This window comes from Syngnathus floridae, chromosome 8 (genome assembly GCF_059516105.1).
Source record: "Syngnathus floridae isolate MCC-2025c chromosome 8, RoL_Sflo_1.0, whole genome shotgun sequence".
Taxonomy (NCBI): Eukaryota; Metazoa; Chordata; class Actinopteri; order Syngnathiformes; family Syngnathidae; genus Syngnathus; species Syngnathus floridae.
Genome location: NC_142420.1, coordinates 2092538 through 2115614, shown reverse-complemented (window position 1 = coordinate 2115614; position 23077 = coordinate 2092538). Strand labels below are relative to the sequence as shown.

The 23077-nt window shown below is 44.8% G+C and overlaps 4 protein-coding genes across 5 annotated transcripts; 1 reads left to right on the top strand and 3 right to left on the bottom strand.

Annotated features, from left to right (window-relative positions):
* On the bottom strand, positions 1–4495 carry gja3 (gap junction protein, alpha 3). Its single transcript, XM_088383231.1, has 4 exons — positions 4212–4495; positions 3764–3825; positions 2149–2549; positions 1–2038 (listed from the first exon to the last, which is right to left on the bottom strand). The coding sequence occupies exons 3-4, from the start codon at positions 2512–2514 to the stop codon at positions 1085–1087; spliced, it is 1320 nt and encodes a 439-aa protein (XP_088239357.1). The 5' UTR covers positions 2515–2549; positions 3764–3825; positions 4212–4495; the 3' UTR covers positions 1–1084.
* A 959-nt stretch (positions 4496–5454) lies between these two features.
* Positions 5455–8335, bottom strand: gjb8 (gap junction protein beta 8). Its single transcript, XM_088383234.1, has 2 exons — positions 7933–8335; positions 5455–7320 (listed from the first exon to the last, which is right to left on the bottom strand). Exon 2 carries the CDS (start codon positions 7312–7314, stop codon positions 6502–6504), a length of 813 nt encoding a protein of 270 aa, XP_088239360.1. The 5' UTR covers positions 7315–7320; positions 7933–8335; the 3' UTR covers positions 5455–6501.
* Positions 8336–8740: 405 nt separating this feature from the next.
* Positions 8741–15969, bottom strand: cryl1 (crystallin, lambda 1). Of its 2 annotated transcripts, none has more exons than XM_088383232.1 (10): positions 15827–15969; positions 15546–15715; positions 15330–15437; positions 14433–14559; positions 13957–14118; positions 13750–13845; positions 13576–13674; positions 10623–10731; positions 9252–9358; positions 8741–8973 (listed from the first exon to the last, which is right to left on the bottom strand). In XM_088383232.1, exons 2-10 carry the CDS (start codon positions 15569–15571, stop codon positions 8869–8871), a joined length of 939 nt encoding a protein of 312 aa, XP_088239358.1. In that variant the 5' UTR covers positions 15572–15715; positions 15827–15969; the 3' UTR covers positions 8741–8868. The 2 variants fall into 2 exon arrangements, with proteins under 2 accessions (XP_088239358.1, XP_088239359.1); XM_088383233.1 differs by having other exon boundaries at positions 15546–15676; positions 15827–15967.
* Positions 15970–16160: 191 nt separating this feature from the next.
* On the top strand, positions 16161–22992 carry ift88 (intraflagellar transport 88 homolog). The gene is made up of 24 exons (XM_088383230.1): positions 16161–16363; positions 16469–16531; positions 16705–16764; positions 17061–17114; positions 17214–17277; positions 17369–17438; positions 17512–17602; positions 17688–17792; positions 17938–18040; positions 18200–18546; positions 18666–18736; positions 18809–18895; positions 19017–19116; positions 19432–19518; positions 19610–19796; positions 19874–19982; positions 20089–20239; positions 20299–20414; positions 20487–20539; positions 20654–20719; positions 20804–20913; positions 21763–21826; positions 22412–22522; positions 22584–22992. The coding sequence occupies exons 1-24, from the start codon at positions 16283–16285 to the stop codon at positions 22703–22705; spliced, it is 2472 nt and encodes an 823-aa protein (XP_088239356.1). The 5' UTR covers positions 16161–16282; the 3' UTR covers positions 22706–22992.
* Positions 22993–23077: the final 85 nt, after the last annotated feature.

The window sequence follows — 23077 nt, the reverse complement described above, 5'->3', positions numbered from 1 at the left end:
CAAAAAAGTTTTATTTAGTAACAGTTTTTGTAAACATTTGAGGTAAATGAACATTTACATCAACTTTACAAAAGGATCATTCACACACGCGCGCGCACATGTGAACACGCACAAACTGACATTCTACTTTTGTCGTCATAAAATGAATAACTTTTTGTTTGTTTTTTTTCAAATTTCTTTAAAACTCTGCCTCTGCTGTGAGCAGATGTTAAGACATTTTTAAAAAGATTTTATGTTCCTTAGAGGACGCTCTCTCGTTCTAGCAATGTTAGATTTTGTTTCCTACATGTGCAAATCAACTACTAAAATGTAAACTGGAGGGAAAAAAATGCAAAATACTGTCAGAATGTTTTTCTCATTTTTGCTGCGTAAAAATAAGAAATTGCATCTTTTTGCTAAAAAAGCCCTGAAGATAGCGCTTTGGTGAAAGTGTTTGAATGACATCTTTGGTTTTTGTTATACTTTGTAAGTGAAGCCAACTTCATTGGATGTGTTTGGAAAAGTCAAAGTATGTTACTTACAAAATGACAAGTCTGTTGTTTTGTCTAGAATTCAATGTTTCATTTTGTGTCAAGTGCCATGTTAGCAGTTTGAGACTCCCTCAGGGCCAGCCCGTTGCTCTGTTCAGGGGGCGGGTGCTGCAGTGCATTGTGGGTACCGATTTAAAACCGGGCACCCACAGGAGTCCATTCAGTGCAGCTAGAAGAAGAAAACAAAACTAGATCTTCCCCGAAAGAGTCCTCAGCCCCTTTCATACTTGGCGTCAAAGCTGGCTTTTCCCGGGTCGTCACTGTCTCGGAGCGTTTAAAAAGTAGTATCACAAGTGAAACAGCAGCAAAGGGGACCGAGGTGTAACATTTAACACCCGAAACTTAGTTGTGTGAAAGCTCACTAACTTGTCAATGGTACCCGCTTCACTGGGCTCTGCTCGGAAGGCTCAAAGTCGAACTTAGTAGTATCAAAGCCACACGAATGTCCCTCCTAGGTGGGCTACGTGCGAAACGGAAAGATATATGCCACCTTTTGGTATCATTTTGCCGTCAGGAAGTGTCGCTTTCCGGGTTAGGGAGGCCCGGAGCGGGGCTCATACCGCTAAGTCGTTGGCTCTGGCCCGGACGCTGCTGCTCTTGCTGGCCCTACTCAATCGCCGAGGGTCCGGTGTTGTGGTCACGGGGGGCTTGTGCATTTCCACCGTGGTGGTGGATTGGCACTTATCAGACTCGTTGATCTCGGAGCCCGGGCTGCTGCGGGTACTCGGGGTGGCACTGGGGGTGGAACTGTGGGCGGTGTCCACCACGGGTGGCTGGTTGGATGAGGAAGAGGAGGAGGAGGAGGAGGAAGACGTGTGCGTGGGGGACGTTGCTTTCAACTCCCGAGTTTGCTGCTCCGTGGCCAGGTTGACCCAGTTCTGCTGGGCGGCCAGCCGATGGTTGTTGTTGTTGCTGATGTAATAGTGGGCGACGGGCGCGTGTTGACGGAGGGCCTCCTCCTGCTGCAAGTTGTCCATCTTAAACTCCGGCCGGGGCAGGAAGGCCCCGCTGCCGGCCGTTACGTCCGTGTACTTGCCCCCGGTCCCGGGGGTCGAGCACTGCGGCTCGCGGGCGTCGGTACGGGCGGAGCGTCGCGCGGCCTCCTGCTCCTGCGAAATAGTGTTGGTCATGCCCTGCTTGAGCTTCTTCCAACCCAGGTGGTAGATCTCCAGCAGGTTGAGGAAAAGCGAAACGCAAGCCACCACCAGCATGAAGATGATGAAGATGGTCTTCTCCGTGGGCCGCGAGATGAAGCAGTCCACCTTGTTGGGGCAGGGCCAGCGGGCGCACTTGTACAAGGGCTGCAGCTGGAACCCGTACAGGAAATACTGGCCCAGGATGAAGCCCACCTCAAAGAGAGTCTTGAAGATGATGTTGAAGACGTAGGTGCGCAGCAGAGCTCCTCGGATGCGGATTTTGCCGTGCTCGTCCCGGATGGGGGGCTTGGCCTTTTTGCTTCGACGCCCCCCACTGCTATCGCTACTCCTGTACAGCAGCTCCTTCTCCTCCTGGAAGCAGAGGGACAGATCTTCAAACCTCATCTCGTAAGTATTAACGTGTCTGAAGGATTTTTGTCCCAAAGTCTTAAAATTGGCAACCCAATTAAGGTTCCCCTCACCTCTTCCTGGAATCTGTTGGCTTTTTCCAGTTCGTCCTCCTTTTCCTTGCGCTTCTCCTCCATGCGCACAATATGCAGCACGTGTCCCAGGTAGATGAGCGTGGGTGTGGACACGAAGATGATCTGCAGGACCCAGAAGCGGATGTGCGAGATGGGGAAGGCCTGATCGTAGCACACGTTCTCGCAACCGGGTTGCTGCGTGTTGCAGGTGAAGTCGGACTGCTCGTCCCCCCACACGTCCTCGGCGGCGGCGCCCAGCACCAGGATCCGGAAGATGAACAAAACAGTCAGCCACACCTTGCCGATCACCGTCGAGTGCTCCTGGGCGTTCTCCAACAGACGCCCCAGAAAACTCCAGTCACCCATGCTTCAAGACTGCCAGCCTGTGGACAACGTCGGGTCTGGGAGAGGGGCAGACGGCGCTCAGGTAAAATAACATCCTCCAATTTAATTTGCTGGAATTGGAAACATGCAAACTTCGCACAGTTTTCTTTTTTTTAATTATTACAAAACATGCACGGTGGGCCGATTGAGCGCTCCAAATTGTGTGCCCTGTGATTGGCTGGCAACCAGTTCAGGGTGTCCACCCTCAGACTTTTGGGATAAGTTTCAGCGCACCCACGACACTCGTGTGGATAAGCGGTTTACAAAATGGATGGACAGTTGTTCTCAAAGACACAACTTAGTCTCTTACGATAAACCTCAACACATTTCATCTACTGTACTAAACTGTCCTCTCTCGCTTGCTCTCTCTTTCTGTACGGCAGGCAATGCTTGCTCGCCTGCTCACCTGTTCGCTCCACTGGCCAGCAGGCATGTGCTGAGATCGACATTATCACGCTGCAAAACACACACATGCACACACACACACACACACACACACACGGGAACAAATAGCGACACCACCCTCCTTTCAACTGGCTACCCACTGTACATGTCTCATTGTAATTATTAGCAATACTAATTAAAGAACCCCTATAAAAAAGTACCAATCAGAAAAAAAGTTATACTTATGATCCAATTTTAGTTTGCATGATCAGATATTTTTTAGCACGTTGGGGTGGACTCCATAAAATATATTTAAAGTATTCCAAAATTAGGACAGAACATGTTTGATCCTAATATGTTGTGAAAAAGTTAAAAAAGAACGCAGGTAAATTATGACCTGCTGCACCAACGAAAAATGCCAACTAAAAAGTAAAAAATACTACATTTTTCAAATTGCAAAGCAAACATTTTAAAACTAATACAAATTATGAATTATAAAAAGTAAAAGCAAATTCATACGGAAATTTAAATGAATAAAATGTCAACTCTATTCAATATACGCTTTAAAAAACAAAGTGATGCCGTATGGCAAATGATGAAATTCAAACATTTCAACGCATCTCTCGTCATCATGAATAATGGGGGGAAATGACAGGCAAATACCTTTAACAATTCTTAAAATGTTATAAATGTTGAATGTCCTTTACATAGCTTTAAAGATACCTTGAAAGATAAATAAATCACCAACAAATCATTCAATTCTGAGCTATGAAGGGTCATTTTTTAAACTAACAATGTCCTCTTTCGTAGCATGTTAATTATGAAATTAAAAGGAGGAAAAACTTACAATAATGTCGCTGTTTTAACGCTAATAAATCCATGGACTGATGCTCTCGATATTCTCCACACCTGCGAGAAGCACAAATGATGAAAATTAACATTATGCAACCTAAACGAATGTAAATAATAAAATATTTCCCGGCATTTCGGTGGCCTGGTAATGCCTTTCCCCCCAAATTAAATAACTTTAATTAAATCTTGTAAATTTCCAGTGCAGCTCTTGAATTCCCTTAAAAAGGTGGACAAGCTCTTTAAAAAGTAGCGAAAATGTAAAGGTAACACACACACAGACACACAAAAAGTGACAAAGCAGAGGCCACTAGAGCAGGCACCATTGTTGGCTTTGTTTGCACTCCAAAGACTAATTAAAACGCCCATAATTCATATTGAAATATCATGATAATCATTTCAGTGTTTCTTGTGTGCCAGTAAAAAAAGCATAGATGTGCTCATACCTTGACACAGCAGAAAGGACGCTCTTTAAAGTCCACGGCAAAAGCTCACATCCTTTGGGGGTGCCCCTGGGGCAGAAGTCCCAGCCCCCCCTCTCGCCCCCCTCCCACGGAGTAAAAAAAAAAAATCAGCACGCCCTCTTCCATCTATGTGTGGCCCTGCCCGTACTTGGGTGTGACCTCCTCTGGGTGCCCGAGAACTATAAGAAAATAAATAAGAGAAACAAACTTGTTTCGTTACGTGGTGCGTTCAGGTGTCAACCGGCTTTCGCCACTCATGTCTGCACTGCCAGTCATTACGTGCCTGAGTGGTTGCCCCACGCCCACCACCCTGTGCTCAGCCCCTGCCTGACCCCCCCACCAACTTAAAAAAAGTTCAAAAGGTGTCATGAAAATAAGTAGTTTGCACACAGATGACATCAGTGGAAAATATGCAAACACAGAATTATGCATGAAACAGAAATGAAATATATTTCTAAATATGTAGAAAATGTCAGAGTAATACAAATAAGAACATGCCAACTTTTAAACATTAAAGGGTAAAAAACTAATCTCAGGTATGAGATGGTAAAATAGAACAAAATTATTATTTTTCAAAATTTTGATTAAGAAAAATTACATTCAATATATTGAATATAATTGTCTTTAAAGGTTAAAGCGTATTACGACATCATTTGTTACATAATTTGTGTAATTCGTGATCACACCCTTCCAATCACCCCCAAAAAAAAATTCCCATCGGTGGGGGCAAGGGGGGGTTATTTTGGGAGCAGGGAGGACAAAGACAAGGTTCGTCTTGTTATTGAGGGGGAGCTTGGCAAGTCAGCTGCGATTAGCGCGCCGCCAGCCGCTAAAATAAGACAAGCGTTGAAAGCTGATACAACGCAACACACAAGTAACACACGCACTTTTGGAAACCGTAAAGACACTTGGCATGTTGCTCGTATTACTAAGCAATTTGACGTCAACAAAAAGAATTTAAAAGTAATTTTACTTCATTTTATTTGTACAGGTGTACGCAAAACTTTTGAAATTCAACAGTGCCTAAAACGGCCACTGGGGGGCAGTATCGCTCTTCAACGACATCTTTCCCTCGCCTGCTCCATTACATGCCGTCTTCAGAAGGTGAGTAGATTTACCTTATTTTAGATGTATATTACTTCATTTAATTTCATTTTTATGTGACTTGAAACATGTCTCATCTGGCTTATGTCACGGTTTAGCCCAGGAAAAGACAAATACAGGCTTTGATGTTAGTCTTTGTCCTATTTATTTCATTTTAAGCTACTAATTCGCATTAAAATTAGGCATGGTCAATCACACTTAGATTATACATCACAAAAATACAGCAAAAACAAGTTTAAAGTGAGTAAGAAAGCAACAGTGTCAAAAAACAAACTAGGTGTCAGTGTAGCGACTCGGTGAAAATCAAGGAAAACACTCAGCTGCGACAAAATCCACATCAATGTCACACTGGAGTTAATAAATAAATTATAAAACAAACCAAAAGTCACATGACAACTTTTCCAGTTGTCTGTTTTTTTTTTTTTTTCAAGCAAATATGTTTGGAACATACTTTTAGCTAAATTAGATAAAATGCATGTACAAAACAGGCGTTCACATACTTTGGATCCAAAGGGAATGACCCGAAACGATTGTTAGACAGTGTGGTTAAAAGTATCAGGACACATTTCTTTGTTCTGGGCAGAAAACGAGGAGACTTCAAACGTTTCCCCGAGGAACATCATTCAGTTGTTCCCTTAGGCCATTGCCATACATACAATTCTTCAATTTGGTGGTCCTTCTTTGTGCCTTTCTGTTACCAAATGGCAAAACGTCACCGACCTCGGACCTGGCAGCTCAACCTGTTGCATTTGGTAATACAAATACTTTTGTGACCAATATGCAATTTATTTTTGGGGGGTGGAATCCTTAGTCGAAAATGTCAGTGTGTTGTAAAATGTTGCATTACCTTTAGATAAAAATCTCCCTTTTGTGACAATATATCGTTTTTGAGGTTATATTTCATGGTTAACTGTTGCATACTACTATTCCATAATACAGTGACATTTCTTTTCAGGACTGACTTTTGGGAACAAAGTGTTACTTTATATCCAACTGCTTTCAGAGCTTAAATAGCGAAAAGCTTGCAAAGTGAAATGATTAATCGGAGACGAATTGATCCATCTAGTATCCAGATCGTTCCCGTTCTGGAAGCTACTAGGCCAGACCTAGGCTCACATTGGGAACAAACACGACCTTCTGGTGTCGCGCTGTGTTCCGGCGGTCCCCTTCAGCACACAGTCTTGCGTATGGAGGAGTCCGAGGTGGGGGTAGAGAGCAGCAGCTCGTTCTTCTTGTTCTGCAAGGCGGTGTTGTCCCGTGTCACCGATTCCTTGTGGTTGTATGATAATCTACTGTTTCGACGGCGGCCGGAGCAGCGCATCAGCGCCTTGCCCACCAGGTAGCCCAGCTCGGCCACGTTGAGCACCATGCAGATGCTGGAGGAGGCCACCATGAAGATAGTGAAGATGGTCTTCTCGGTGGGCCGCGAGATGAAGCAGTCCACTTTATTGGGGCAGGGCCACTGCTCGCATTTGACCAGCCGCGGCATCCGGAAGCCGTCGTAGACGAAGTAGAGCGCGTACATGAAGCCGCCCTCGAAGACCAGGCGAAAGAAGAGGCTGCAGGTGTACGTCCACCAAAGGGTGCCGGTGATGGGAAGCCGGCGTCGCTTGAGTGTCTCCAGGTCCACGTCGCTGGGCTTCTCGGTGCCGTTGGACGCCAGTATGGAGCGCTTGTCGCCACGCTTGCGGTAGGCCACGTGCATGGCCACTAGCAATGCCGGTGTGGACACAAAGATGAGCTGGAGGCACCACAAGCGGATGTGCGACACGGGAAAGAAATGGTCGTAGCACACGTTCTTGCAGCCGGGCTGCTGCGTGTTGCACGTGAAGTCGGACTGCTCGTCGCCCCACACGCTCTCGGCGGCCAGCACCAGGATGGTGATGCGGAAGATGAAGAGCACCGACAGCCAGATCTTGCCCAGGCTGGTGGAGTGCTTGTTGACGCCACCCAGCTGGGCGTACAGGGCGCCCCACGACATGATGGCCTGCAGGGGCACCAAGACAGCCTTGAGAAACAGTCTCACAGATTCTTTGGAAATTTCAGGCCCTTAAGCCAGTTTTACTTTGGAACATGAAGCCTGGAGACATTTTGTCCAAGAAAATAAAATTGGATTGTTTTGAGAATCAACCTCCTGAACACAGTTTTACTTTGGAGCATGAATCTTGGTAAACATGTCCGTCTTGGGAAGACCCACAAAAAAGTTTGCTACAAAGCTATGACCAAAAATCATTTTAGGCCAAAACTATAAAACTTGATTATTATTAAAAATCTGATTGTTTCACACTGTGAAATGAAACGACAAACAACCCAGACAAAAAAATTCCCAAAAAGACAGGCTATTTTTTTTTTTAAGTAGACATTTGAGGCCAAAATTCTCAAAACAATGATGAAATTGAGTTCATGAACAAAAAAGCCAAATTCATGATGCAAATTGCCACTGGGCAGTGCTGTCAAACCGCCAGAACAATCAGATCAGTAGGGCAAGAAATTAAATACAGTAAATTGTTAGAAATTAAAAAAAGAAAGAAAAACGTGAATAATGTTGTCATGGCATATCGGATGAGCAGATGTCAGATGCATAACTATGTTATCTCACCTGTCTGTGCAGAAAGAGTCCAGTAAAAAAAATTAATCTTCCATAAAAAGTAGTCCTTTGATTCAATGTGTCTTATAAACAAGTAAAAGTAAATAAACTAAATTAAAAGATACTGCATGAGCAAGTAAGCGATGTGCTGCTGGGATGAGCAACTTTAAGCAAAGGCGCACGAAACTTCTCATGTTCATCAATGTGCATAGGGGAAGGGTGGGGCTACACACACACACACACACACACACACACACTATTTGCAGATCTTTCATTCTTGTTCTCTGTACTAAGTTAAATACTACCACAGGATAGTGTTTTAAAACAGTCAAAGGCTTTAAAAAAAAAAACGTACATTGTTTTTGAAGTAAGATTTTCCCAAACAAAAATTGAATGAAATCATTCATTCCCAGGAATATATTTTTTGTTTAGAAAACAAGTTTCTAAATTGTTGTTGATGTTTATAAAGACATTACATTAGCTTTTTGGAAGGCTACATTTTGCTAATCTAAATCTCTGTCTTTTATATTTACCAAACATATCTCTAAATTGCCTTTCCTGTTTCCAAAAAAGTTTGTTGGGTTCAAAGTGTGTGAATGCAACGGACGCATGAGGTCACAGCAAATAAGTGCGAGACTCATGACCTGGCATTCAGGAAACAATTTGATGAGCTCAACAAATATGTGATGGATTCACCCACCTTGAAATCAATTAAACAATCAATTGCAGATGTCCAGTCAGTGAAACACAATGCGTATTAAACGGACCTTTAAATAAAAGCTTGAAAATCACGTGGATGTGTAAGAACAGTAGCCCACAATGAAACCATTAGACAATGTTTATGCCACAAAACAGACAGCTATTCCTGACTGTTGTTTTAAATCAGGAAAAAAAATACTGCAATGAAATAAATTCCAGTGGCACGTTGAGGTAATCTTTCCCATGTCTTCAGTGGTCTTTCTTGAGGCGGGCCAGGCCCATAAGGAGCTGGTCTCGCCGCTCCCGCCGGGCCGACAGATGCTGCTCGTCATTGGGGATCAGCTGGCACATCTCCTAAAACAGAAAGAATTCTAACTGGCGGAAAGTTGACCAAAACATGGACGTTCGCTTTAGCCAAGAATTGTCTTTCGTGTTTTTTGAAAATGCAAACATTAGTCTATATCAAATATTCTGTGTCTGACTTACTAATCGCCAGCCAATATGAGGTCTTTCAAAATAGGCAAAAATCAACTGTGAAACACTTCTTTTTGTGTCGCTGTCTGAATTATACTGCCCCTAGTGGCCAAAACGCACACCAATACATGGTCCGTGTTGTCTTTGTGGATACATACGCTAACAATTCTTTTGGCATCTTCAGAAAAGAAGTCCGGGACGGGCCCAGAGGAACTCGCAACTCGTCGGACGCCGTCACCGTAACGCCTCATGTAGTCTCCCAGACCTGCGGAAGGAGAGAAGATCAGAGAAGGACTACAAACATGGTGGAGCAGCGCTTGAATGTAACACTATGATGAGGTTAGCACATACTGGTCGTAAAATGATATTCAAAGATGTTCGCGTGTGACCTTGACAGAAATGCGTGTTCGGTTTCAAACTTGTCTTGTTGCCAGAAACATGTAAAGTTGGTTTGGTTTTTAGAAATAACGACTAAAAATGGAACTCCGCTCGCATGAAACGACGATTAGTATAACCAGAAAACTCTTTCACACGATGCATCCTTTGAGTCACGGCCATTATTGATCACTCTTTAATCATTTCCTCGTGACAAAGGCATTTCGTTCAGTGAATGATTAATGCCACGCTCCAATAAATCTGTTGACCATTAACACACCAGGAAATTTGACATTCAACGACTTGAAGCTTAATTTTCCACTTAGGACGAACGTCTCCTTGGAGGGCAGAAAATGATTAGACGTAACATCGTAAAGATTTGCCTGTTCTTTTGTTATTGACCGAGACAAAAACGCCACCCTCGGAGTCGGAATGTGGGAGAGTGAGTTGTAATAGTTGAGTTGTCTCGTTGAAGGAGGCACCTATCAGATTTTCTCTGTGGGTGCTTCTGTTTTGGTTAGCAACAGAGTTAAGTTTAACACTGAAGTAAAAGTACCCGTGCGATGTGATTGTGTCGGAAATCCACGTTCTTGCCTTTACCATCTGATTGTGGAACTATTTGACGAGTTTTACAAGGTTGTCTGCTTGGGACGCCATGTGAGTTTTGGATGACTGGTGTGAGGAGGTCGGGGGGGGTCAACCATCAAAAGACGCCTTTGTCGGGGCCCCAAAGTGTTCCCGCTCGCAGGCCTAGCGACTGTGTGGCTTTCACACCCACAGCTGACATTCTCCATCTACCTGCCGTTTCACTCTCGGCAAAGCCGCATAGCATGTAACGTATGCAGCGACGTGTTATATGTTATCATTTGGCGCTTAGCAGACGGGTCATTCGGTACGGCTGCAGCGTCACGTGACCGCCAGTCCACGAGAGTTTCAAAAGCAAAATAATGCTGTCGAGTTTCAGTTTTACTTGGCAGCAGGAATTTTGGTTAGCCATCTTTGGCTCATTCTGGCCATTTCCAAGGGTTCTTTTGATTCCATTCATTTGAAGCATGTATACTAATTTTTTTGTCATCTTGCGTGGGCGGAGCATGACGGTGAACTCATCGTAAAAGATAAATTGCTTAAAAATAAGTCAATGGGTGCAGCATGACCTTCAGGTGCGTTGAGGTGAATGGTTTCCATGGGGCCGATGAAGGCGTAGCGCATTCCCAGTCCCTCTGACATCACCAGGTCGATGTCCTGGACGGAGATGATGCCATCCTGAGGAAGGAGATGGACAACTGAGTCTTGTGCACCGCACCAATGTACACATGTATGAAGCAACATTGAAAATAATGATGTCAAGATGACTGGCTGGCTGAGGGTCCAGGATGGAGGGATGAGGGTTTAGGACAGGGGTCACCAAGGACCACACATGTAGCCAGAGGGCCTTTTCTATAAAAAATTAGCCATTTAAAGGACATTGTCATTTTCTAGGAATGTTGGTTGTCATGAGACAGGGAGAGACCGGGATCTACAGAAAGAGTGTTGAAATCATTAATGCCATGTGTGTGTGTTCAGGATGAGTCAAGAGCGGAGTCACACTGGAGGATTTTAAGAGCGGCCATGCGAGGATGAAGTGGCGTCCGGTGTGCGGATCAGTTCAGGTGAGGTTGTCACGATGTAGGAAATCAAAGCTGAGAGCAAATCGGGTCGACGGGGTGGGGTAAGGGGGGAGCGCGAGGGTCGGCGGGGGGCCTCACAGGCCGCTCTTTGTTCCAGTCTACCGTTCAACAACGAGCCTGTTATCTTAGCTAAGTGGCCAGGTGGGCGGAACCTTTTCCTCCACAATGATCACCATCCGCTTTCTCAGCTGCTCTGCTTTCCAACGCTGGCTTTGACTCAAGGACCCCTTCTCTCTCTCTATGTAATCGGATGGGCAAGAGGGGGCATAGGGTCGCTCTCGCTGAGGGGGGGGGCTCTGTTGTGTAACAAGGACACACATTTGATCTTTTCGTTTTGGGTTACTTGCTCCTTAGGGACGGCCACATCAAAACGCCGCCTGAGCCAAAAAAAAAAAAACTTTCAAAATATTTGCACTTGCCACCAGTGCAGCCAAATGACATGAAGTATGCCACGCATATTCATCTAAATGCTCAAGAGGTCAGCCAGGGGCAATTTTTCGGTGATCTCCACTTATATTGCACACACAAGCGTTGGTTGGTGGGCGACACATTGTGCACGTAACACGGTCGTCCCGCAGCAGCCATTCGGTCTTCATCTCGCACACAAATCAGACAGGACAACATTCAAGCGACTAAACCTCTGTCCTACATTTTGCAAGGGTGACTGCGGCCTAGCAATCCAGGTGAACATGTTGGTCCGCCCCAACCACCATAACCAAAGAAGACAAGATCATTCCAGTCAGGCAAGTTTGACCTCTGTTTTAATCATTGAAATGAGCCATTTTTCAACAAGGAGACATCTCCCGTTTAAAAATGTGCTTTTGGATAAAAACGAGGAGCTGATGCTGTAGTGCATTCTGGGCAACGTGGTCCACTTTTAACATCAGAGTGGCGTTTTTAACAGCTGCCACTTAATGCAAGCCTGAGGCTTAAGTCCCATAACAGGAGCCTCGCAGGGAACCTGAACTTCCACAGCCCGGTGCGAAGACGCCCCTCACATGCGATCCTACACGGGAATTCCGCAATAGCGTGCAGAGGGGACGCCATCCTCACGCCGGCTGGATCAAAAAGAAATGTGCGCAGCGTGCAATCCGCTAAGATTAACCTGTGCAAAATTCCAGTCCGGGAACACAACAATATTGAAGCCAGTTTAAGGTCAGGTGAGAGGTTAGGACCGCCATTCCTCGAGCGCCGGCTTCACTTCTTGGAAGTGAGGCCATCGTGACGCGGGAGTCGGTTGCGATTAGACGATGAATTATTCACACCGTGCTATTGGCTGGCAACACTTCATTAAAAAAAAAAAAATTCATCTATTTCCAAGTCTATTGTGTGCAACTCAAAATTACATACTTTTAAATCTGCTGCAACTGAATCATGAAATTGATCCATCTAATGATATATCCACCTCAATTGTTTAAAAAAAAACCACCAGCATTAGTATTATGTACGTGGTATCGTGGACACCGCTACCGGTCTCAGGACCGTGTTCTTTGCACGCTCGTTAAGATCTTAAAAGACCGAAAAGCGTACTTGACTCAACAAAACACTTTACGCAAAGAATCCACTTGAGGGAAACAAACAAGATTGCAAGTCCAAAGTGTTCAGAAAGTTAAGAACTCTCATCAACCTTCATATTAATTTACACTTTATTTTCATTTCTTTTTGCATATGCACTTCTTTTCCTGACATGTGATTGAAAGAAAGGTCAAACTTTTGTCCCCTTTTTCCAGACTTGTTCTTCCACGCACCCATAACAAACGTGGAGAACAAATGTCCCTTCACGCATGTCTTGCCTTTGAATACTGTAGAGAATCCTTTGTGATGTCTCACGAGGAACCATTTTGCGATGCATGTAGGTCTTGAGTTTTTTTTTTTTTTTAAAGTAGGCCGCCCTGACCTTTCGTTCTGTATTTTGGTGGGTTGTCAGGCACCATAAAGTGTCAAAAGAGCAACATGTGTGAAATGCATTGCTTTCAAGGAATGTGTTCAAACGGCGTTCAAATGAAGGCTACTGTCATCAGCTGCTAAAGCTGACGTCTCCTCGCTGACAACATGCTTCCTACTTGCGGTCTCAGTTACAAAAACTTTCAACATCTGGCAAAAAGATTACACTCATGAGCCTCGTCATTTATTGGGATTTGGCACGCACACATTCATGCAGCACGAGTGCTTCTTGAGGACATTGATAAACTCGCAAGTGCATCATGAGGACCACATTTCTCTCCAATACATTCAATAAAAAGCTTTAAGGTGTCGCACTGGCACCCCCTTGCGAATTTAACTGTAATTACAGGATCCACTCATCCGTTCCATTGATCCATCATAACAATCCATTTAATTTATTAATCCATCATCCTTGTATAAATTCTTTACCCGAAATCAGTACTGTCCATTCCTATTTTTCTAATCATCCATCCAGCTAGCTATTTACCAGACTGACCTGTACAAGCCTCCAAGACTCCACAATGATGGCAGCCTGCACTCTGTTGAGGGCGAAGCCGTCAATTTCTTTCCGCAGGCGGACGGGCACCTGACCCACCTGATTGCAAAACAACAAGTGAGTATGATATGCTGTCACAATAAAAAATGATTTTCCCATTTTTTCTGTTTTTACCTCAGTCAGCAGGGCGTGGGTTTTGTCCACCGTGGCTGCCAACGTGTCCGAGTGAGGTACCAGCTCCACAAGTTTGACGTAGTAGGGCGGGTTGACCTTGTTGCATTGAATTATGAGGTAAATGCTGTGTATCAAGGAAAATCTTACGTAATTGTTCTCAAACTAGAGAAATGCTAATTGTTATTTTGTTGGTCTGGCGCTACGTACCGGATGAGAGACGAGGCAGCGGCTTCGGTTTTGCACCGATGAGAAGACGGCGCTGGGCACCAAATAGGAGGTGGAGCTGCTCAGGATCACGTCTTCGCCCACCAGACCCTCCAAGTCCCGGAAGAGGTTCTGCTTCACCTCCAGATTCTCAAACACGCACTCCTAGGGAAAACAAAACAAAAACATCTCTAACCTGTCAGAAAATATTGTCATTGTCAATGTTAATCATTGTTTTCTAAATTTAAAGCAGATTTTTTCAAATATTTTATTTTGGTTCAACCCGAAAGTAATTCTAAGAATTTGAGCAATATTAAACAAGGTCGCTATACAATAAATAGGTTATCGTCATTGTTATTGATTAATTTGGTAACTGAGTAGTTGCAGATTGAGTCTCATTAACAAGCCTCTGATTGGCAGAGAGCTCAAAGGACAGTTTATGAATAACTAACTCGTAGATGATGGGTCATGGCAAATACCTGCACAAAAAAGGCCCCCTGCAGAGCCTGCTGCAAGTCGTCATGACTGCTGAGCAAGGCCAACTGCTGCGTGGCACTCAGCTGCCCTCTCAGCATTCCCACTTCCTGTAGCTCCATCATCTGCTTCCTGTCAAGTTTAACCCACCAGTCACCACGAGTACAGCCGCGTTGTTTTTCCCTCAAAGGTAACATAACGGGCCGATCACGTGAGGCCAGCCTGCCGCTGTGTGTTTTTGCACAGGCTGTGTGTTTTGTTAATGTTCCACTCCTGTTTTTCCAGCACCTTTGGTAAACTAACTCATCCCACCACCAGCAGAGAGGAGAATGTAATCCAGGGTAGCAAAGGGACTTCAGAAGAAGCAGTGGTTGCAAGCAACAAAGTGCAAGATGTTTGTTGCTGTGCAATACATTTTTAGGTATCTGTCGTTGGGTAGGTGGCTCATTGTTTTAACTTTTGGATTGGAAACAGAAATTGTGACAAATGCATTGTATCGTCTGAGAAAAAAAAAAAAAAAAAACCACCAGCCTCTGGCAGCCATTAATTATTCATCTACTCAGACTAACAAATACAAACTGTATTTTTTCCCCCAGTTGTTGAAAGTTGAAATTTACTTTTCATTTTCACACAAGTGTCTGTACTATTACTTAAGGGGGGGAAAAGACTGGATAACATACTGATTCATCCTCTGCATTTAAGAGGGGCAAAAACAAAAAACAAACCGAAATTAAAACATTGTAGACTTCTATTCATCATATTCTAGGATAGATTGAATTATGTTGTTAATAAGGAAGATTTTACAGTGTGTTGTATATGTATAGATTCTCACTGAGTTAAAGTCTCGCGAGACGTATATTGCATACGTTGTCAAAACCGTGCAATGTATTTTGATGACTAACTTAATCTCAGTCAGAGCGATGGCTGCCTGTCCCGGTTGGTTGTCGTGGATTTTCACACTGTAGCCTCCACTCGCGAACACCATCGCCCACGACCGACCTATCAGCCCACTGTAACATAAACAATCTACACTCATTTCAGATTCAAGTTATGCGACAAAAAAGTTCATGCTCACATGACCACCATGATGCACGACAGAAAGATGAAGTTTCACTCACCTGCCAATGATGGTGATTATCTTCATGTCTGAAACGCTTGTTTTTTAATGTTTTTAAAAAGATGTGCAGGACTCCTTGTGAAATCTATCCCTCCGCCCACTCTGACGTCATGTTGTCCAGTACGTACATGCCTGCTATGGCAAATCAAAAGGCTCAAAACACCCCTTTTTCTGAAATAGTTATTTTTAAAACAGAAGAATTACTTAAAATTGTCAACATTAACTGATATTTAACGCTTGGATGAAGACAACACGAGCAAAATAACACGCTGAAGCACAAACCTGTCACTGCTCTGACCAATACTCGTGAAGCTCGCCAATGATTGGCTAAGTGATGTTTTCCGCGAAATTGTCCCGTTCACAGCGCGTGTAAACCCGGGAGCATTGACAGCAAAATGCTACTGTCCAGTATCTTTGTGTTTTATGCACTGACGTAATAAGTATTTTCACGCATAGTTGTTTTTTTTAATTTTAGGTTAAGACTGAAAATAATCCTTAAAAATTCTGGCGTGGTTTTGTCACTCTCGCTTGTATCATAGCAACAACGCGAAACGAAGTCGACCAATGAGCGTGAAGGTTTCGGCTGATTGATGCTCTAAGGACCAATCATGTCTCGTAAAACAAAAATTAGCCCCACTCATGCCGCGTTGCACTCTGGGATTGACAACAAACCCCCTTTTGTCAATTATATGAATTGCTCCCCATATCGACTAGCGTTTCAATCTTTCGGGGGCCAAAATGGAAAATGTGCATCTGGCGGGAGAAGAGGACGATATTTATTCGGGATACAACGACTACAACCCAACATTTGACACTGAGGTTGGAGCCATAACGTAGCCTGATAGCTTGTAGGCTAGTTAGCTTAAGAGTTGAATCCCCGAAAATGTCAATTCATTTTAATAACGATGACTTTAACCATTAAAGGAGCTGGATAACGACGTGGGCTTCCAAGAGGCGGTTAGAACCAGTCATGGAAGACGACCCCCGGTGAGTACAATATTGTAAACGACATTGTTTGTGCCATTATTATGCAAAAGTACCACCTCACACAGTTAAACGTAAGTTGAGCGGGAAAAGGCCATCACAATATGTATGTTCTGTTTACGTGTATCTATGTTAAGCCGATTTATGAAGCTCTTCCACTGTCTCCTACTGTGCAGATGACGGCTAAAGTTCCTGGTACTGCCGCAGGAGGGCGCCCTTTACCCTCATCCTTTGGTGTAAGTAGACCTGAAGACATTTGAGTGTTTGATCATGATTTTAAAGAGGGTCTTATAAAAAAAGATATTTTATAATGATTTACATTGTATACAAAATGGGTGCATGCAGGTCCTGCCCATTTATAAGTATGAAATTAAGCAGTTACATAAATAAATCATTGCCAATATCTGAAATTCCTGTTGACTTGAAATCAATAAACCTGGGAAGTGTTTTGAATATCTCCTTGAAAGTCCTGTTTTTTATTGCTATTTCTGTCATTATCCTGATGATATATGATGTAATTTTTGTTTTTAAGGCTCGGATGGCCATGACCTCCTCAATCGGTCGACCCATGACTGGGACTGTGCTGGTAGTTTTGACTTTATTTACTGATGCATTTTTTATAGAAAATATTCTTATGGAATCAACATTTACATAAAAATTTTTTTACACGTCTTGGGGCTTTCAGGATGGAGCATCTCGGCCCATGTCAGCGGTCAGAGCAGCTGGTTTCACCTCATCGCGAACACGTGGTGAGCTTATTTAGTGAATATTGTCTAATATTGACCAATAAATTTGTATTGATACTGAAAGATGATCTATGTATCCCATTTTCATGCTCAGGGTCAGCTTTTGACCCTCTTGGCCAGTCTAGAGGCTCTGCGCCCGCACTGGAGGAAAAGAAAGAGGATTTGTGAGTCGAACGTTTAACTGTTATTAAAAACAACCTTAGTGTGATTTGTTTTTTGTTGTTATTGTTTTCTTAGGCCCGAGGAGAAAATCAAGCTCTTGGAGAAGAAAGTGAATGAATTGATCACTGAGAGCTGCATGGCCCAAAGCATGGGCAACTCACAATTGGTCAGGCTAACCTTTCATAAAAAAAAAAAAAAAATATAGCATTCATTTGGACAAGCTCTTAGTTGTCATCGTGTGTGTTTTACAGGCTCTTGAGAAGGCCAAAGAGGCCGAGAGGAAGGAGCGAGTTTTAGTGAGACAGAGGGAGCAGTCTGACAGTGCAGAACAAATCAACATCGATCTCACCTACGCTGTGAGTGTTGCTCCTTGATGGCAATGATTTCCTACTTTATTCATGCTGAAACGTCTTTTAGCTCAAGTGTCATCCAAGTGCATATTTTCAAATCAGGCAAGTAAGTGTAAGCAATGAGATGTGAACGTGTTGACACCTTTGTCAGGTTCTGCTCAACCTGGCTAACCAGTATGAAAACAATGAGATGTATCCAGAAGCCCTGAGCAGCTACCAAGTCATTGTCAAGAACAAGATGTTCGCAAACGCAGGTGAGTTGAACTTTATGATTGTTATCATTGTTAGAATTGTGACCCAATATGTCTGCTTGAGATCAAAATGGCTGACTTCCTGTTAAATTCCAAGAGAGACTTTGTAGGCTAGCCATACCTAACTCATTTCATGTTGTTTTGCCTCTGTTACGCGCTCAGGGCGTCTGAAGGTGAACATGGCCAACATCTGGGTCAAGCAGAAGAACTACCCCAAGGCCATCAAGCTGTACCGCATGGCGCTGGACCACATCTCGGACGACTACAAAGAGATGAGGATCAAGATCATGCAGAACATCGGCACCGTCTTCGTGCTGCTGGGCCAGTACTCGGACGCTGTGGCGTCCTTTGAGCATATCATGAGCAAGAGCGCCAACGTCAGGACCGCCTACAACCTGGTCCTCTGCTACTACGCCATCCGCGACGCCGATGGCATGAGGAACGCCTTCCACAAGCTCCTTGCCGTCCCCCTGCGTGTGCAGCACGAAGACAAGTACATCGCAGCTACGGTGAGGGAAACACTAACTATGCATGTGTGTGTGTGTGTTTGATTGCCCGTCCTAATTGTTGTTGCTAAAAGCCCCAAAAAAATTCGATTCGCTGTGTTAATTTCTGTCGTGCCTTTCAGGATGACATCAGCTCTAACATGTTGATGGAGGCCATCAAGAATGACAAGCTACACCAAATGGAGAGAGACCTGTAAGAAAAGCAAGCAGCACATTGATTAAGCGGGTTGGTCTTTATGAATCACACATTGATCGTACGGCACAGGAAAGCTCGTGCTGAGAAGTATGTGATGACGGCCGCCAAGCTCATCGCTCCGGCCATCGAGTCCTCCTTTGCCGCTGGATTTGACTGGTTTGTCTTGTGTCTATTTACTTACAGCCAAAACGTTCAATTACGTTTATTGTGCGGCTTGCATAAAGATGATTGCGTCAAGTAAAGTGTTAGACTAGTAAACGTTCCTGTCAATGTGGAGGTGTGTGGAGATGGTGAAGAGCTCTCAGTACGTGGAGCTGGCCAACGACTTGGAGATCAACAAAGCCATCACCTACCTCAGGCAGAAGGACTTCAACCAGGTGAGAGCTCAAACAGCAAGTTGGCCACTCCTGTGCCGTGTGAGGCGATCCATGTTTGTCTCCCTCGTTTTGCTTCTGTTTTCATCTTTGCAACAGCTTCCTGCTCATTCTCACTGACTCCATTCTTTCTGTCTTTTGGCACCCTCCTCCCCCCCACGCTCATCTGCATGCCTAAGGCAGAGGTACGTGTGCCTTCTGCTCCCTTCATTGCATTTGGACTTTTGCCCGAATCTGTCGCTCAGTACGAAATACGTACAATTCACATGAAAACGATTTGACTTTTTGCACCCTGACATCTTTTGCTGCGTTCAACAGGCAGTGGCCATACTAAAGACGTTTGAGAAGAAGGACAGCAGAGTGAAAAGCGCCGCCTCCACCAACCTGTCTGCTCTCTTTTTTTTGGTACGTCTGGTTTTTTTTGTTTGTTTTTTTTAGAGTTGTCAGAGGAGTTTTTCAATTGAGAAAAATAAATCTGCGTGGGGTTATGTTGCAGGAGAAAGACTACGAACAGGCCGAGCGCTACGCCGACCTGGCCATGATTGCTGACCGCTACAACCCCGGCGCTCTGGTCAACAAAGGCAACACGGAGTTCGTCAAGCAGGACTACGCCAAGGCAGCAGAGTTCTTCAAAGAGGCGCTGAGGAACGACTCCTCCTGCACCGAGGCCCTCCGGAACCTGGGTAACCTCCGAAAAGGAACACCTTCTTGTTCCTCTACAAAGAGCAGAACAAAATGCATATTTCTCTCTTTTCCCAAGGTCTCACGTACAAGAAGCTGAATCGTCTGGAGGATGCGCTGGACTGCTTCTTGAAGCTTCACGCCATCCTCAGGGACAGCGCCGAGGTCATGTATCAGCTGGCTGACACGTATCCTCCAACGCAGGAAAACAAAAAAAAAACATTGGGATATTTTGGCCTTGGTTTTTGTCCGTGTGGGCTTTTTTTTTTGTTTGTTCCTCTTTAACTGCGTCAGCTACGAGCTCCTGGAGGACCCCCACCAGGCGGTGGAGTGGCTGATGCAGGTGATCAGTGTGGTCCCCAATGACCCCAAGGCTCTGGCCAAGCTGGGCGATCTTCATGACCTGGAGGGGGACAAGTCGCAGGCCTTGCATTACTACTGCGAGGTAGAAATGGCATCTTCATTATGCTGACGACCAAGATGATGATGTCACTTCCTTGGCAGTCCTTCAGGCTGTTCCCCTGCAACATGGAGGTGATCGAGTGGCTGGCGGCCTACTACGTGCAGACGCAGCTCTACGAGAAGGCCATTCACTACTTTGACCGAGCCATCCTTGTGCAGTGAGTCAACAAGGCGGCGAGATGCACGCCTGCCTTTGTTCCGTACAATTTCAACGCTGTTGTGTTCCTCAGGCCGACCGAAGTGAGGTGGCAACTCATGGTGGCCAGCTGTTACAGGAGAAGTGGTGAGGGCTGCCTGCCTTGTCGGCATGTTCATAATTTACTCATCTTGTCCCTAAAACTGTTCCGTGTATTCAATCATGTTGGCATAACACTTTTGTTGTTGTTTTTGTTTCCAGGAAATTACCAGAGAGCTCTGGACACATACAAAGAAATCCACCGCAAGTTCCCTGAAAATGTGGAATGTAATTCAACATCCTGCTACTTTCACACAACATGGCTGCTACTCAATGTGGAGAAGAACAACCTGTGTGCATGTGTGTGTCCAGGTCTGCGCTTCCTGCTGAGGCTGAGTCAGGACATGGGCCTGCTGCAGGAGGTTGACGACTACACCAGCAAGCTGAAGAAAGCCGAGAAGATGAAAGAGCTCAGAGAGCAGGTATCTAAAACGGAGGGCAACAGTCAGTGTTACGTGTCGTGTGAGCCATCACAAGTAAAATATTATATAACACTCTTGATCATACTGTACCCGTTCACGCCCTTCCTGATTCAAAACACGTGTCCTTCTTTTGTGTGTCTGATGGCCAAGTAAGACGTTCAGTGCGGCTCCGCAATGGAGATCAGGAACATCTGGCTGCTTCTTTTTCGTCATTCTTTGGAGAGCAGAAGCTTCATGACACCAAACACCCAACAGGCTCCTCCTTAAAACATTTCCCAAGACATGTCCCTTGGCTAACGCAAGTTGCTCAGGTTAGAAATAATCTAACAATAGGTCTGGGTCTGTAGAGAAAGGCTATGTGGACCGAAGGCCTCCTTTTAAGGACCTCTGCAAGGGTCTAACAGAAGCACACGTTGCAGCCCTGCGCACACGTGCGGAGCAGCAGCGAGCAGCGGGTACGACTTGAGGGACTGTCAAATCACAACCAGCTGCTCTCCAATGAGATCACTCAGTGGTCGGCACGACAACTGTGGAGGAGCCAGAAAGCTAGCTCACCCATCCCCAAATTCCCCTGCATATCCACCGTCTGAGACCGTAGCGATCCGACCGGTTCGGCAAAGCGTTTGGCGTTAAAAATAAATCAAGTGGCCTTCCAACATTGTCAGTGAAGCTTCGAGTGAGTGCGCTGCGTTGTGTTCCAAAAGTGTCGTCATGGCGTCAATGACTTACGTTGGCTCGGCCTGATCAATGTCATGAAAACTCGATTTGGCAGTTTCAATTCGGACAATTTAAGCCTTCCATGGATGTAATGTTCCATTGACGCAAATTTGTCGTCTCTTCTTCCTTCAGAGGGTGAAGTCGGCGCGGGAGGGGAGTGCCCGAGGTCGGAGAGAGGGAAGTGGCGGAAGCGCTGGTGAGTCCTGCTTTTTTTCTTTAACACACTCAACATCCAGTCAACATCAAGTCAAATCTCCCGACGATGGATGCCATGACGGTTCAGCTCGTATTAGTACGCCCCATGGCTCACTTTTCCCATGCACCCGAACACACCTTCATCACATGTGAACGCTGCTTTTTGTTGACTTTCTGGACAGAAATCCAAATGTGAGAAACCTTGAATGTATATGTGAGTTTTCCCTCTTTTCTGCAAAGTCTGCAACACTTGGAATTCCATGAGAGAGAAAAAATGCACTCTTCATTCTCCCTCTTGCCTTTTAAAGTAATTTGACTTTTTACAAAGTTCGCCTCCTGTTTAAGAAGTACGAAAATAACTTTAATAGTACACAGTCTAACTTCCTTATCACCGTTCTCAAGTTTCACTTGAGAAATAGCTTTTTTTCTTCTCCCAAGTAGCTTTGTATCATCAGTTGGGAACTTTGAGGGAAGGTGGATAAAATCGCTAAAAAAAGGCCGTAAAAATGTCATAGTTTGCCATGAAAACACTTTATTTGCTCCCAGAAAGGCAGCTGTGGGCCGTAATTCTGTGCATGCGTTGCAGACAGCGGCCGCAGCAGCAGCAACGGCAACAAAGGCGAGCGTCTCGGCGCCCAGGTGATGTCACTCCCTGCTTCCGGCGAGCCTTACGAGAGCAGCAGCCCCAAACAACTTGGTGAGGAGACGCCACCTATGACCTAAGACCACGTGGCTAATAAAAAGCTGTCCATGCGTAGATGCCTCCTATGTGGACCCGCTGGGGCCCCCGATGGAGCGACCCAAGACAGGGGCCAAGCTGCGGCCGGATGATGACGACTTTGCTGATGACGACCTTGAAGATGAGTTGCTCCCTGAGTAGCTTTGTCACATATTTTAAATACTCATGTCAACAACCGCTTTCAGCTCAAAATCAATAATTAATTGATAAATTCATTATTATAGTTGATTATATAAATAATATAGATTATTTTCTTATTGAAAACAGTTTTGTTTATTGGGAGGGGGGCATTTCATTTTTATTTTATTCAAGGCATGTTATTGCAAGGAACCACGGAATAGATTAGCAATATTTCCCAATATTGTGTGCTTTTCAGTAATTTTGTGCGTAGACACAGTTAATCTCTGGGAGCCGCGCACAACTGCTGCCCCTCCCACTCCACATGAAATGTTTGTTGAACTAGCGGCACTCTGCTGTGTGGACAGAGGACAGAAGCCCTCATTGAATTCGGAG

What these genes read in the sequence shown, in the direction of transcription:
- gja3 (XM_088383231.1), bottom strand. Translation starts at nt 2,514, where the DNA reads ATGGGTGACTGGAGTTTTCTGGGGCGTCTGTTGGAGAACGCCCAGGAG. An exon ending in CCAACAGATTCCAGGAAGAG is followed by an intron (nt 2,039 to 2,148) that starts GTGAGGGGAACC and finishes CTCTGCTTCCAG; the next exon opens with GAGGAGAAGGAGCTGCTGTA.
- gjb8 (XM_088383234.1), bottom strand. Translation starts at nt 7,314, where the DNA reads ATGTCGTGGGGCGCCCTGTACGCCCAGCTGGGTGGCGTCAACAAGCAC.
- ift88 (XM_088383230.1), top strand. Translation starts at nt 16,283, where the DNA reads ATGGAAAATGTGCATCTGGCGGGAGAAGAGGACGATATTTATTCGGGA. An exon ending in ATGTATCAGCTGGCTGACAC is followed by an intron (nt 19,983 to 20,088) that starts GTATCCTCCAAC and finishes TAACTGCGTCAG; the next exon opens with CTACGAGCTCCTGGAGGACC. An exon ending in CAGCTGTTACAGGAGAAGTG is followed by an intron (nt 20,540 to 20,653) that starts GTGAGGGCTGCC and finishes TTTTGTTTCCAG; the next exon opens with GAAATTACCAGAGAGCTCTG.
- cryl1 (XM_088383232.1), bottom strand. Translation starts at nt 15,571, where the DNA reads ATGAAGATAATCACCATCATTGGCAG. An exon ending in CCCACGCCCTGCTGACTGAG is followed by an intron (nt 13,675 to 13,749) that starts GTAAAAACAGAA and finishes TTTTGCAATCAG; the next exon opens with GTGGGTCAGGTGCCCGTCCG. An exon ending in TCACCTCAACGCACCTGAAG is followed by an intron (nt 9,359 to 10,622) that starts GTCATGCTGCAC and finishes CTCCTTCCGCAG; the next exon opens with GTCTGGGAGACTACATGAGG.